At 49.5% G+C, this 14514-nt stretch overlaps 1 protein-coding gene across 1 annotated transcript in view; it reads right to left on the minus strand.

Annotated features, from left to right (window-relative positions):
- Window positions 1-14514, minus strand: part of LOC146772765 (rho guanine nucleotide exchange factor 11-like) — a 237740-nt gene that overhangs the window by 127959 nt on the left and 95267 nt on the right. The window contains 1 exon segment of the mRNA XM_085637029.1: window positions 5803-5970. Within this exon segment, the coding sequence (XP_085493155.1) occupies window positions 5803-5970 (168 nt within the window).

Below are 14514 nucleotides of genomic sequence, written 5' to 3' on the forward strand. Positions count from 1 at the left end.
GTGCCGTCCCCCCCAGCCCCCCATATGTACACGCCATACCCCACCGCCCCCCGTATGTACGCGCAGTCCCCCCCAGCCCCCCGTATTTTCGCGCCGTACCCCAAGCCCCCCCGTGGATGGACGCGCCGTACCCCCAGCCCCCTCCGTGTATGTCCGGTGCGGACCCCCACCCCCAAATGGGCGGAGCGTACCCCACCCCCGTATGTACAGAGCGTACCCCCACCCCCATATGTACGGAGCATACCCCCACCCCCGAATGTACGGAGCGTACCCCCACCCCCGTATGTACGGATCATACCCCCACCCCCGTATGTACGGTGCGGACCCCCACCCCCCATATGTACACGCCGTACCCCCCCCAGCCCCCCGTATGTACGTGCCGTTCCCCTCCCAGCCCCCCGTATGTACACACCGTACCCCCCCCAGCCCCCATATGTACTTGCCGTCCCCCCCCAGCCCCCCGTATGTACGCGCCGTCCCCCCAGCCCCCTGTATGTATGCGTCATACCCCCCCAGCCCCCCGTATGTACGCGCCGTCCCCCCCAGCCCCCCGTATGTACGCACTGTACCCCCCCAGCCCCCCATATGTACGCGCCGTTCCCCGCCAGCCCCCCGTATGTACGCGCCATACCCCCCCAGCCCCCCGTATGTACACGCCGTACCGCCCCCAGCCCCCCGTATGTACGCGCCGTCCCCCCAGCCCCCTGTATGTATGCACCGTCCCCCCCAGCCCCCCGTATGTACGCACCGTACCCCCCCAGCCCCCCGTATGTACGTGCCGTCCCCCCCCAGCCCCCCGTATGTATGCGCCGTACCCCCCCAGCCCCCCATATGTACGCGCCGTCCCCCCCAGCCCCCCGTATGTACGCGCCATACCCCCCAGCCCCCCGTATGTACACGCCGCCCCCCCAGCCCGCCGTATGTACGCGCCGTCCCCCCCAGCCCCCCGTATGTACGCGCTGTACCCCCCCAGCCCCCCATATGTACGCGCCATCCCCCCCAGCCCCCCTATGTACACGCCGTACCCCCCCAGCCCCCCGTATGTACGCACCGTACCCACCCAGCCCCCGTATGTACGTGCTGTCCCCCCCAGCCCCCCGTATGTATGCGCCGTACCCCCAGCCCTCCCGCGGATGGACGCGCCGTACCCCCAGCCCCCCTCCATGTATGTCCGGTGCGGACCCCCACCCCCGAATGTACGGAGCGTACCCCACCCCCGTATGTACGGAGCGTACCCCCACCCCCGAATGTACGGAGCATACCCCCACCCCCGAATGTACGGAGCGTACCCCCACCCCCGTATGTACGGAGCGTACCCCCACCCCCGTATGTACGGTGTGGACCCCCACCCCAAATGTACGGAGCGTACCCCCACCCCCATATGTACGGAGCGTACCCCCACCCCTGTATGTCCGGTGCAGACCCCCACCCTCGAATGTATGGAGCGTACCCCCACCCCAATATGAACGGAGCGTACCCCCACCCCCATATGTATGGTGCGGACCCCCACCCCCGAATGTATGGAGCATACCCCCACCCCCGTATGTACGGAGCGTACCCCCACCCCCGAATGTACGGAGCGTACCCCCACCCCCGTATGTACGGAGCATACCCCCACCCCCGTATGTATGGTGCGGACCCCCACCCCCGAATGTACGGTGCGTACCCCCACCCCCATATGTACGGAGCGTACCCCCACCCCCGTATGTCCGGGGCGGACCCCCACCCCCGAATGTACGGAGCGTACCCCCACCCCCGTATGTACGGAGCGTACCCCCACCCCCGTATGTACGGTGCGGACCCCCACCCCCGAATGTACGGAGCGTACCCCCACCCCCGAATGTATGAAGCGTACCCCCACCCCCGTATGTACGGAGCGTACCCCTACCCCTGAATGTACGAAGCGTACCCCCACCCCTGAATGTACAGAGCGTACCCCCACCCCCGTATGTATGGAGCGTACCCCCACCCCCGTATGTACGGTGCGGACCCCCACCCCCGAATGTACGGTGCGGACCCCCACCCCTCGATGTACGGTGCGGACCCCCACCCCTGAATGTACGGAGCGTACCCCCACCCCCGTATGTACGGAGCGTACCCCCACCCCCGTATGTCCGGTACGGAACCCACCCCCGAATGTACGGAGCATACCCCCACCCCCGTATGTACGGAGCGTACCCCCACCCCCGTATGTACGGTGCGGACCCCCACCCCCGAATTTACGGGGCGTACCCCCACCCCCGAATGTACAAAGTGTACCCCCACCCCCGTATGTACGGAGCGTACCCCCACCCCCGTATGTACAGAGCGTACCCCCATCCCTGAATGTACGAAGCGTACCCCCACCCCCGAATGTACAGACCGTACCCCCACCCCCGTATGTATGGAGCGTACCCCCACCCCCGTATGTACAGTGCGGACCCCCACCCCCGAATGTACGGTGCGGACCCCCACCCCCGTATGTACGGCGCGGAACCCCTGGGGGATCCATCCGTCTCAAAAACGAGAATATCATACAAATGCAAAGCCATAGATACAAGCACAGCAGGCTACGTATATGTCAGGGCTCACTTGATGGACATCATGCTTATACACCAGTCATGCATCCTCAAGCACTCCCGATCACACAATGCAAACAACCATATACATATAAAGGAGCAGGCCAGAGTGCACTAAAATACTGCATAAACAATTCTCTTAATTCAAATATTTCTAACAGTGTATGTCGCTATTGTGGCTTCAGTGGATTTCTTCCTGAAAGCTGATGTGCAATATGTACTGTGTAAATTCATCCAGGCATATAATGCACACTTTTGGAATAAAAATTGAGTGTGGCTCTGCAGTCTTTGTACTACCCCAGGAGTGACCGGGCTGCATATAGGTGCCACTCTTGCATGTTGGCGCCAGTTGCTTCACTCTTTTCCGCACCCTCAGATAGAACAATTATTGGTGACAGTGTGCTGATCTCTAACTTGAAAAGTTCTACCTATGTTTCCTGTTCTGCCACTCCAGGAAGGATGAGGAAGACCCAGGTCAGGTCACCAGGGATTGGCTGTTGGCAAGTTGCCATGGTATCCCGCCTCATCTTTTCGCATGAGGCAGAACAGGAAACTTAAGTAAGGCAGAGGCTCAATGAAAGCCCATTTAGCTTTTCGACAAAGTGAACTGGAATGAAGACACGTGAGTGACAGACTTATGGGTCTACAAACACAAGAAAAACAACAGTTAGGGACCCATTGAAACTTGATTTTGGTCCTGACAAAAGCCTAGACCCTTAGGGGCAACACAGGCTGAAACCTGTTTGACAAACAATTTGTGATGTGAAGGACAATTTACACGTCCTTTGAACGTCATAACGCCTCCTTTTAATCTTACCGCTGTATACTTCGCCTTAGTTAAAAAATTGTTCTAAAATACAGGAAATAATTTTCGGAACAACACCACATGGATCCCACCAATACTTTCCCTAGGATGGAGGTACTCACCTAGGGAACTGAGCACCTAGGTGTGAAACCCAATGATGACAGCACCCAACAACACATCATAGTGGTGATAACTTTACACCACCCGTGACGAAGATTGGTTTAGGGTTTGGGACAATCCTGAATAATTCCAGACCCCATGGAACCTGCAGAGCTCGCTCTCCTTTGATTATGGATGCATTATGTATAGCATGTAAAATTGTCACAGATGATTAGCCTACACAAACCGTGTCAGGAAGAGAAAAGCGATCTTCTACCTTTGTCTTGAAGAAAGTAATACAACCTTGGTAGACGACTGTTATTGGCTGAAACATGTTGATATTAGATGTTGAAGTACATTTTATACTCTGAGGGCATCTTTTTACATTTTTAACCTTGCCAAAGGTAGCCTGAAAAATAGCAATCTACCAGAAGAATAGGAAAAACTTACAATTTTAACCTGAGATCCCTTTGTACCTTCAAAAAAGAGCTTCGCTAGTCAACAGCGTTGAGCCTACCCAAACACATTAGGGATATTGTGTGAGGGCCCAAGTACGCAGCATGCCACCAGTGGTGCTGGTGGGTGAGGGTTGTTTTATAAATCCAACCAGGTATCCTCCACCCCTTTCTATAAAAGAGGAACTAGAGAGGTTCAGGCACAAGAGTTCTCTGCAATGATATTGGTTCCTAAAACGTTGGAAGCTGAGTGACGCATCATCTTTCTCGTGACTCCCCATTTTTCTTTGATATGCGATCCTTTTCATCATGTCCTGGGCGGTACGATGCCTATGCAAAGTCACACAATGCCACCAGCCAGCACGCGGGGGTCCAATCAATCAATCAATCAATCAATCAGGAGTTATAAAGATTTTGTTTTCTGTTATCCGTAGTACTATCGACATGACAGGGTTGGGAGATGGCGAGATAGTTCCACCGGTTAGTGCATCGGCTGCAAACCTCTCTAAAGCAATCTCTCTTGCTGAGGTCACAAGGGCACTAGGTTGTTGTCCTGGGTTCTCCTGGGGGACATGAACTGACAGGGGTATGTGTCATTCCCCTACCCACCAGGGCGGGATGGTTGAGTGACGTCACCAGACGCCACAAGCAGAGGCCAGGTTGGTCTTGTCACCTCTCCTCTCTGTTGGGTCGGTTCATATATGGCCAAGCCCAGCGTGAAGACAGACTTTGTCCTTCCTTTCTTCTCCTGGGTGAATCACTGCACCGGGCCACACATGAACCCTCACGGAGGAGAGATCGAATGTTATTTTACCTTTTGTTTTAACCGCCCTCTATGTTTAAAGGCACGAGCGCCGATTCAATATTTAAGGTTTCCCTTGAATGGGAGGAGGGCAGGGGCAGTGCTAATCAGTAGCAATAAAGCAGGCATTGAAACGGGTCTCTGCAAGGCCCTATTTAGAAGTCCTTCTTCACTTTCCATTGCAAAATACTGATCTCGTGCTGGACGTGCGAGAACCCTTAGAAGTCGACGTCAATGGTGCAGATCCTATCACACTTCATAGGTTTGATTTGTACAATAACCTATTTCCCTTTTCCAGGTGCAATTCTGTAGTTTCGTTTTTCAAGTAACCAGGGCCACTGGAGTAATGCGATTCTGCGACTGTGGTGTTTTCCGCGTAGTTATTCATTTGCTGCACTTTTCACACACTTTCTCATCTCCTGCATAAATTGCAGATTTTAATCGAAAAAAAATTGTCTCTAGCTCAAACAGATAAAAGTTGCTGAGAACGCCATAGCAAGGGTCCCTGCTCAGTAGCAGACCCTTTGTCACACAGAGGGAGACCATCTTTCAGTTGCTAATAGCTGTATTTATGTTTTGACCTTGGATCCTTTAGTGTAAAAGTACAAAATAGTGAAGTATTACAGCTTCAAAATGTGCTACATCATGCCACATAATTTGCTTTCTCTTGCCACATAATGTAGTGATCCCTTCCACATAATTCTGGTGTCCTTGCTTATGACTTCTGTGCATTCTGCCAACCGAGTCCTCATGTCTGGGTGGTTTCAAGTTGTTGCTGTTTGTTCAAGACTGGGCACGATTCACAGCTCTAGAGAGGAGTCTGAAGGCAGTGCCTGTCTTTCACAGTGCCTGGTAGAGGAGTTACTATTGGCTGTGTCAATGATAGTTACTTCATGTCGTGGAGCTGCAACAGAGGGATGACAGGCTGGGTGTGTCCTATTGTGTGTGTGTGTGTGTGTGTGTGTGTGTGTGCGTGCGCGCGCGCACGTGCGTGTGTGTGTGTGTGTATGTGTGTGCATGCGCGCACGGGCGTGTGTGTGTGTGTCAGACACTGTAGACAAGAGTTCTGAATGCCCAACATACCTGTAGCGACAGCGCGGACAAGCACGTAGTTCAGTCTTATTACAGGGCAAACAAGCTGTTTAGATTTGGATGGATCCGGAGCTGGTTTTTTGTGACACTTGAGCATAAGCTTGTCATCCTGTTTCTGCATCAGCACTAACAGATCTTCCAGTAGCAGCACATGCACATCTAAAGATGGAGAGACAATATAGACACAGAGACAAAAGAATAGTTTGCCATCAGATCTGGGATTATAAAAGAGCAAACCTGGAAAGATACAGACATGTACATTTACCCTGCTTGGCTATTTCAATAGCACACACAGCAATCAATCATATCTTTATATTAAATGAATAGGTGTGCATTCAACTGCAGATGTTCACTTTGCAGAGAAAGAGTGACAGGAAAACAAATCACTCATCAATGTGAGAGGAAGGTGCAGGATGGGCACGATGAAGAATGGGTGTTCACTTTGAGAGAGAAAAGCCAGGAAGCTGGCTCTGTATACACTATACCAAAGTAAGGTATAGTCTGTAAAGAGTCCAGTGGATCCCCAAAGGTAGGCAGAGGTTGAAGTAGGGAGTACCTTACTCTCAATTTGTGGTAGCGTGTGCGAGCAGTAAGGCCTTATCAGAGGGTAGTGCTAAGCATTTATTGTACAACTCAGACAAGAAATGATTTCACACACTCAAGGACTGAACTCGGACCAAATTGGTTTGTATAAAAATATTATTTAGTTATATTTATTTTCTAGAACCAAGGCAGGCAGGCCTGGTACAGGTAAGTATAAGTATCTTTGCAAGCATATGCAGTTTAAATACAGTTTGAATGCAGTGAATTAGTTACTGTAGAATCACTTTATATCTGCAGATAGTCAGGTTTACTTTGCAATCACTTTTCTTACACTGCCAGGTATCTCTAGATGCAAGGCTGGTGCACTTCCCGAGGGAAAGAAAAATGAGACAATACGTTTTGCAAAGTTATTACAGATTTGCAGTACTACTCATGAGCCACATTTAGGCCTTAGAAGGCAGAACTGGGTGTACGGATCTGTAGGTAAGTTACAGTCAAATGGGCACTCGACTCACACCACCAGCGGCATTTGGGCGGTGGGGTGCAGGGACCACACGTTAGCCAAGGGCTAAACACAGTGGTGGGATTTTAGACTGCGGTGAGCATGCCACCAGATTGGGAACAAAATCTCCTGGGGTCGAGGTCAGTGCTGTATGCCCAATGACCAACACAAGAACTACACCATCAGCAGCACAGGAGTGGCTGGGTGTAGGATGCAGTCTTGGCTGAGGCTGCAGACTCGGTTGCGGTTCCTTCAGAGTCGGTCAGCTGCTGTTGAGGAGAATGGGGCTTTGGGAGTCATCGTACGGTAACTGCAAGCATTTGGAGATGGAGTTGGTCAGACGGTCACAGTTGCTCTTTCTGGTCCACTTCGGTTATGGAGTCGGTCAAGGTGTCGCCTTTGGTCGCGGTTGAGGGGACCTTCAGTTGTTGGATGCAGGTTTGATTTACGAGTTTGTTGAGGTTCAGGGGTCACTAGGATCCAGGCTAGGATCGCTTGGAGGACCTCCTTACGGTGTTGATTCACTCGGACTCGCGGCTCCGGAAGCAGAGTGGTGGAGACTCACGGAGTTGGCCGGAGTCAGAGTCGGTTACTTTTGAGCAAATCAATGCTCATGGGAGACAAAGTCCTTTTTAGTCCAAAGGCAGGGCAGATTCTCAGGGTTTACGAGGACTGCTGGCTGCAGGACACACCGAGGTTCTGTTGGAGGGTTCTGAGGTCGGGGCAGGTCGGTAGGGCTGGGGCCAAGTCAGTTGATGTGATCCTCTTCTTCTCTCAAAACAGCTGTTCGGTCCTTCTTCTTTTCAGCTCTGATCTGAGGAGGCAAGGTTCAGGGTTTCCCCTAAATACTAAATTTAGGGTGTTACAGGTAGGTACAGGTCAGGACCAATTAGTCCCTTCCTTGGGTGGCCACACCTCCTATTATGCCACCTTCCAGTGGGAGGGGGAATAAGCCTCACTCTGGTTGGCTAGGTCCCCCATCTGCAAGATGGCAGGGACTGAGAGTTGATTTGATTTGATTTGTGAATTTATAAAGCGCACAATTGCTCATGAGCATCTTGGCGCTAAGTCGATGTAATGTCAAGGTCTGCCGGGGGATAGTGCTCTACCTAAGAAGTGAACAGCCAGGTTTTTACCTCTTTCCTGAATGTGAGCAGAGATGTGCTGTTTTTGATTGTAATAGGGAGAAGGTTCCAGGTCTTGGCTGCCTGAAGCAGGAAGCTTCTCCCCCCCACCTAACTTGTTTAAATTTGGGCTTCACCTTACCTCCCCCACCTAAGGGGTGGGGTTGGCCAAGGTGGGCACACCACTCTTCTTAACTTTGTTTTCGCACTGATTCTCCCACCCAAGTTTTGGTTCAGAACCAGTTGGGGCTACTTGCTGGGAGCAGCAAATGGCTGGGGTAGCTCACAAAGGCGGCAGGCCTTTGAAGCTTCCCCTTCGTGGACCCTGCCCATCCTGGGGGAGGAGGCTCGGCACCTTGTCCCAGGATGTGCTTTGTTTCAGGACCCAGAGAGCAGCAGGCTTTCGACCCTGGGGTCCAGAAACATGTCTGGTGGTGGCAGCTGGGGAGCAGCTACTCAGCCAGGACACTAGAGTTAGCTTGTTTTTCAGGGGGCATCTCAAAGATGCCCTCTGAGTGCATTTTCATTAAATTCCACACTGGCATCAGAGTGGCTTAATGTGCTGAGACATTTGATACCAAATTTCCCAGTTTTCAGTAAAACCATTATGATGCTGTGGCATTCGTAATGACATACTCCCAGACCATATACTCTTTATGGCAATACTGCACATACAATGTCCAAGAATTGACTTAGCCACTGTAGGGGTAATAGGCTCATGCACCCGTACCCTCGCCACTGGTATAGTGCACTCAGCTAGAGGGGTGACTTATCTAGGCCAGGGCAGTGGGTTGTATGCATGGCACACAGGTATGTGTGCCATGTCGACTCTTCACTTTGTTCTGCTCCAAAACACGCAGCCTGCAAGGGGAGTGTGTGTTTGTAAATGTACAGGATCGCTAACGGTGGCACAATAAGTGCTGCAGCCCTTAGAGACCTTCCCTGGTCACAGTGCCCTTGGTACCTATGGTACCTCTTACAAGGGACTTACATGTAGCCAGAGAGGTGCCAATTGGGTTTTGCAACATTACAGGTTTAGGGAAGGAACATAGGCCCTGGGTACCTGATTGGCAGGAACCCAGGGCACACTTAGTCAAAATACATCAACATTTAGGCAAAAAGTGGGGGCAACCATGCAAAAAGGGTCACTTTCCTATACTTCCTAGTTTTCAATATTTGAGATTGTGTGCAAAGAGACCTTTTACACACACGTTCTGGGTAAAAGAATATATCCAAGATATTGTATAAATGGAAGATGACTTGCAACATTTATTGTCAGGGTTAACTACAAAAGCAAAGTGACCTTGATCTTTGTACCTGAAGACATTTTGGTCTGTCTCAGTTTGTGATCTTTTCCACATTTCTCTTAGCTTTGATTAGCTTGTACAGTTTCTTTCAACCCGTAGGAGGAGGTGAGGTTGTGTAGGATCTCCTTTAGATATCACATCTTACCACTTCTTCCTCAGTATTAGTGTAACATGCACAAGCCCATTTAGACTTTCCACTGACATCCACATGGTTTCGTTTATGATTTGCTTAAGTTTGCCACCGTAAAATACCAGTTCAGATCTAACAAATTCATTGAACTGCCCATATAAAATATTTTTGGTGTCCATAAATGGAAGACAACCATCAGGAAACCTTAAGAGAAACAGTAGCTCACTTCAACATCTCAAAATCCAGTAATGGATCAAAGTAAACAAGCATTGGCATAGCCAATAGGTCTCGCTTTTGGGACCTTATAAGTATTTAGTTATAAGTTATATAAGTATTTAGTTATGCAGCACAATATCCTTGGTGCAACAACATCAACTGTTGCATGGCTAAGCACTTATAAGGTCCCAAAGGCGAGACCTATTGGCTATGAAGTCAAGTCTCCCCTCACGGGCCAGGGAAGCCAGAGCCAAAAGTTGAAAGAGCAGCAGATGAACTTGCAACAACTAGACTCTGCTTCTTGCTGTCATGGGTAGAAGCACACAAACACTGCGCCAATGCAAGAGCCAGCATGCATTTTTGTATCGGGACACAGCCTGTGCACAATGGCACTTTGCAGTATGTTATATAATATGCCCCTTCTAGGCATCAGGACAAAAACCAGGGCACTGATTTTACAGTATGGTGCTGCTGACAGACTGTGGGTTCAACAAACCCCCACAGGTGAAAGAAATATGCTATTAGGTTTTAAGTAAAAAAAAATGTACTGTTTGAGTGTCTGCCTTCATGACAGGTCATCTCCCAGTTCAACAGTTTTAATTGTCCTGTGCATGAGAACCTTGAACCATAACACACACTAGTAACCCTTTTTCCGCAAAAAATCTCTGTATTGTAGCATTTCTGTAAACAAGACCTTCAGCCCTGAAGTGTGCGATTCCGATGACGTTGGTAGGCAAGGCTGGTCGAATCATAATGCATCCATTATCCTCGACGTAATGAATGGCCTTGAAGAGCCTTCATTCAATGGGGAATTCTCTAGTGTCATAAAGTATTAGAAAAAAACACGTCAAGACCTACGAAGCCCTGAATTAATGGAAGCGTGACAAATCTGTAACTAGGCGCACTTAGGAACCTTGCAAATGTGCGCACGGTGAGCCAGATGGACTTACGGGCACACTACAGTGGGCTCAGGGCATCTTATAAATCACTGTGCATTTGGAGAAGCCCTACAGCAGCACACCTCCTTCACTAGCTCAGGCCCAACAGAATAACCCCAACTCTGTCATCAGAGGAAAAGGGGGCGGAGTCTATTCTACATGGGGGTTTTGAATTCCCCAAATTATTAGTGCATTGAATATCAAGTAACTTAAATGGTATGGCGAGTAAAGAAACGTGAGGCAAACCAACCAGAGCAATATGAGACAACAAATCTGTATTCTGTGGGATGCACTCCACAGCAAATACGCCCTCCCCCCCCCCCGCACCTCCACCAGCTAATTTTTCATTAATCACCACAAATTTCAGGCAGAATTCCTGGGTGTACGAAATGTAATCAAGACACTAGCATGTGCGGGTCACTCGGCGACACACATTCTCTGACAGTTTGCAATAATGAAATATAAACAGCTGGAACTCAGTCTGTGTGCTCCATTTCTATAAAAACAAGAACCAAAAACTGGCAAAAACACATCAGCCTTCGTTTTTGCCTGGAGAAAATGTTGTAGAAATGTGTCCTCTAACCTTGCCAAATTTCAGAGAGGTAGGAAGGAGTACATTGTCTGTTTCTCCTCAGTGTGACAGACAATCACTGATGCATTTTCTATTTGTCCTGCGGTGAGAGAAATATTGCAAGGATTTCGCAAAATAATATATTTGAACATTTCTGAGTCGAAGGAGATGCACCTGCCAGGCCATTCACGAATCCACCTGCTAAAGCTTGTGGATGTGCCCTTCTATCTGACACGGGTCACTGGTGAAATAACATAGACGGGCTGAATAGTCTAAGGGGCACTTTACGCTGAGTTTTTGTCACTTTCCTTAAAGTCACTCTTCTCGCTGATATGATCGCATCAGTTATGACAGAGACAACTTTGCATATTAGAAACGAGTGTTCTTTCTACCTCATGAAACGGTGGCCGCCGAGGCGCCATAAGCGGTGTAAACCAATGAAGGTGTGCAGAAGAAGGATCTTATATTCGAGTGATTCAGTTGTAGCTAACGTACACGTTTGCAAATTTCGCAGCGTAAGCTCCGGATATACTCTATACCCGTTGAAAGCAGTCCACAAACCACCGCATCTCGGCAATGGAACCTGCCCGGGGAGAATATCCCCCTCTGCGCCCTGGGGACAACTCTCCTGGAGGCGAAGAAGGTGCGGTACTCAAGCCCGATGCTGGCGCCAGCAACTCGTAATGTGACTTCAGGCTGACCCTGGGGATCACGAGCTGGCTGCAGGATAGCAGAGCAGAGCGAGCACAAACACAGGCAAGGAACGAAAACCACATGCTGAGAACCCACTACAATTAACGCATTAAGCTGTGCAGTTTTACAGAGTCAGTGAGCGTAGCACTCTTTCCAGTCCCTGCGTCCAATGCTTGTGGCAGTGTGTCGTCGTTGCGCGCACATACAAAGCAGGGCATGACATGTAAGCATTAGAGTCGGGTCAAACGCGACCCTACACCTGAAGAAAACAAGCATTGAAAGCATGCGCATGTAAGCATTTCTAGAGTCGGGTCAAACGCGACCCTACACCTGAAGAAAACAAGCATTGAAAGCGTGCGTCATCACGATCGCGATCGCTCTGAAAGAGAAAGCGATCGCTCTGAAAGCGAAAGTGATCGCGATGACGCACGAGTTTTCAAAGTGCTGCTGGCGGCCGGCTGCGCGCGTGCACGATCGCGTGAACGCAAGCGTTAGGCCAGCCAGCAGCACTTTGAAATTCCCACATACAAAATGTCTCTTCGAGCCAGCGCAAGCGCTGGGGCTCAGCGAGACCTAAAAATGAATCCTAGATTCCTCATTTCAAAAAAGCATTTGATAACAGTGATAACCAAATTTATTGAATGGGAGACCGGGTGTATGAGAGAAGGGAACAGTGTCCAAGAGGTGAATAGTGTTTCCTCTCTGCCAAACTTCATACGTCTGTGAATCAAAAGTTTGTGAAAGAACCAAAATTGTTGCTCATGGATAGATTTAGTGGGGAGCATTGTGGCATATGTGCCATCAATGTTTTCGTGAAGGCTACTAGTCAGTAATTGTTGTTAGCAGTTCACGGGGCTGAGGTCTGATGAATGAGCTTATAATCCATAAGCAACATAGGTGACTTGAGTACTAGCATTGCTGTGAAGAGGAGCAAGGCCCTTTTTTAGCTAGACCGGAGAGAAACTGAAGGCATATAAATAGTCTCTCTCTACAGTCTTCATGCAAGGGAGGCATTTTGAATGTTAGCAGCCTTCATCCGAGTATTCTTTCAGAAGAAGGGGAAAAAGAGAATTCATCTTGGGGTACTTTAGTATTGAAGTATTCTTTACATTAATATTTCTATATAACCAATTTTAATTTATGTTTGTAACACTACTGACTAGAAGGAAAATGTTACTTACATTGTTAGGATCTGTTCATAGCGTGCAGTGCTGTAGATTCACACCCTCTGCATACTTCTGCTGTCTAGTGTTTGGCTCTTGCTGTTGCACATTTTTCAGTCATGAGTTCTCAGTGAGGCCTCCACCTCTAGTAGTGACACGCATTGGCACCGACTTCATTGGTAGATTGGTTTCCACACAGTGGGTCAGAGTAGGTATGGAGTAGTGAGTAGGATAAGACAGTGGCCATGTGTGTAGTGTCAATCTTCATGTAGATTGAAGATATTTGTAGAAAACACTGGCTTCTTGGGAGGCAGGTGGGCGCAAGCAGATCTACAGCAATACATGCGATTAACCGATGCTTACAGGGAAAGGAGCAAAATCCATTCTTAGCATTTGTGCCCATAGATACACATGCTCTGCATGGACAGTAAAGCTGTACTATCCTATGTGGTGACTAGCCAGTGAATGGGGCAAAGGTCTGAAACAAAGTCTTTATGACACTCTGACCTTTCGTAGTCTGTAGCCATACCAGAATGTCTGTACAATAGTGCTTTGTTAAGATGCATGGATCGAACCAGGTAGCAGCCTTCCAAATAATGACACCCTATTTGCAGGCAGAGTGAGGCATGGGGAGGGCAGTTAGGTTTCCTTTTTTTTTTTTATAACAATTTTATTGATAATAAACGGCAAACATGTCATGCAATACAGAGTTAGCAGTGGCAAGGCAGAGGATACAATAGGCTACATTACCAGTTATGCAGATTAAGAGGACACTTAACATGGTGTCTAGCCCGGTACCATGGCAGTCATAATAATGGTTCCCTCTTTCCAGAGATCAGAAACAATGGAGAGCAGGTGCGTATTGTTTACACTTTGGAGTAATAGGAGTAGCCACACGGTGGTTAGGACCCCTCCGCCCCATCCCGTAGTTCCGCCAGTGTCCGCATCTCCCTTCTCAGTTCCACCGTGGGAGAAATGCATGTCCCCTCGATATTTATTCCACTTTCCCCACTTACTATCCCACTTTTTGGGGCATCCATGCCACTTGAACACCGTGTTTCAGTTACCATGGCATAGTCCATGTCGGACGCCCAATCTCTCACCCGTGGCAGCACATCGGATCCCCACTTCTGAGCAATATTACATTTGGCTATGGTCCACCCCATAGTCGCCCATGATTGTTCCGTCTGGGTGAGGTCTGTGGCGTTCATAAATATTAAGGAGGAAGACCTTGGGGGAGGGATGGATGGGTTTGCCACAGGCCCTAGTAAGCTGCCGAGTGACATCTGTCCAATAAGTTTGGATGTGAGGGCAGTCCCAGAGTATGTGCGTGAAGGTACCAGTCTGGTTGCAGCGTCATAAACAAAGTGAGTCCAGTCTTCTACCCAGCCGAAACAATAGCGTTGCATCAAAGTAGACCCTGTGGAGAATATTAAGCTGAATCAGTCGGAGTCTCAGTGGAATCGCCACCTCCCTAGGGGAAGCGAGCGCCTCCCACCAGTCATCGTCGTCCATC

The sequence above is a fragment of the Triturus cristatus genome, chromosome 12 (assembly GCF_964204655.1).
Source record: "Triturus cristatus chromosome 12, aTriCri1.1, whole genome shotgun sequence".
Lineage (NCBI taxonomy): Eukaryota > Metazoa > Chordata > Amphibia > Caudata > Salamandridae > Triturus > Triturus cristatus.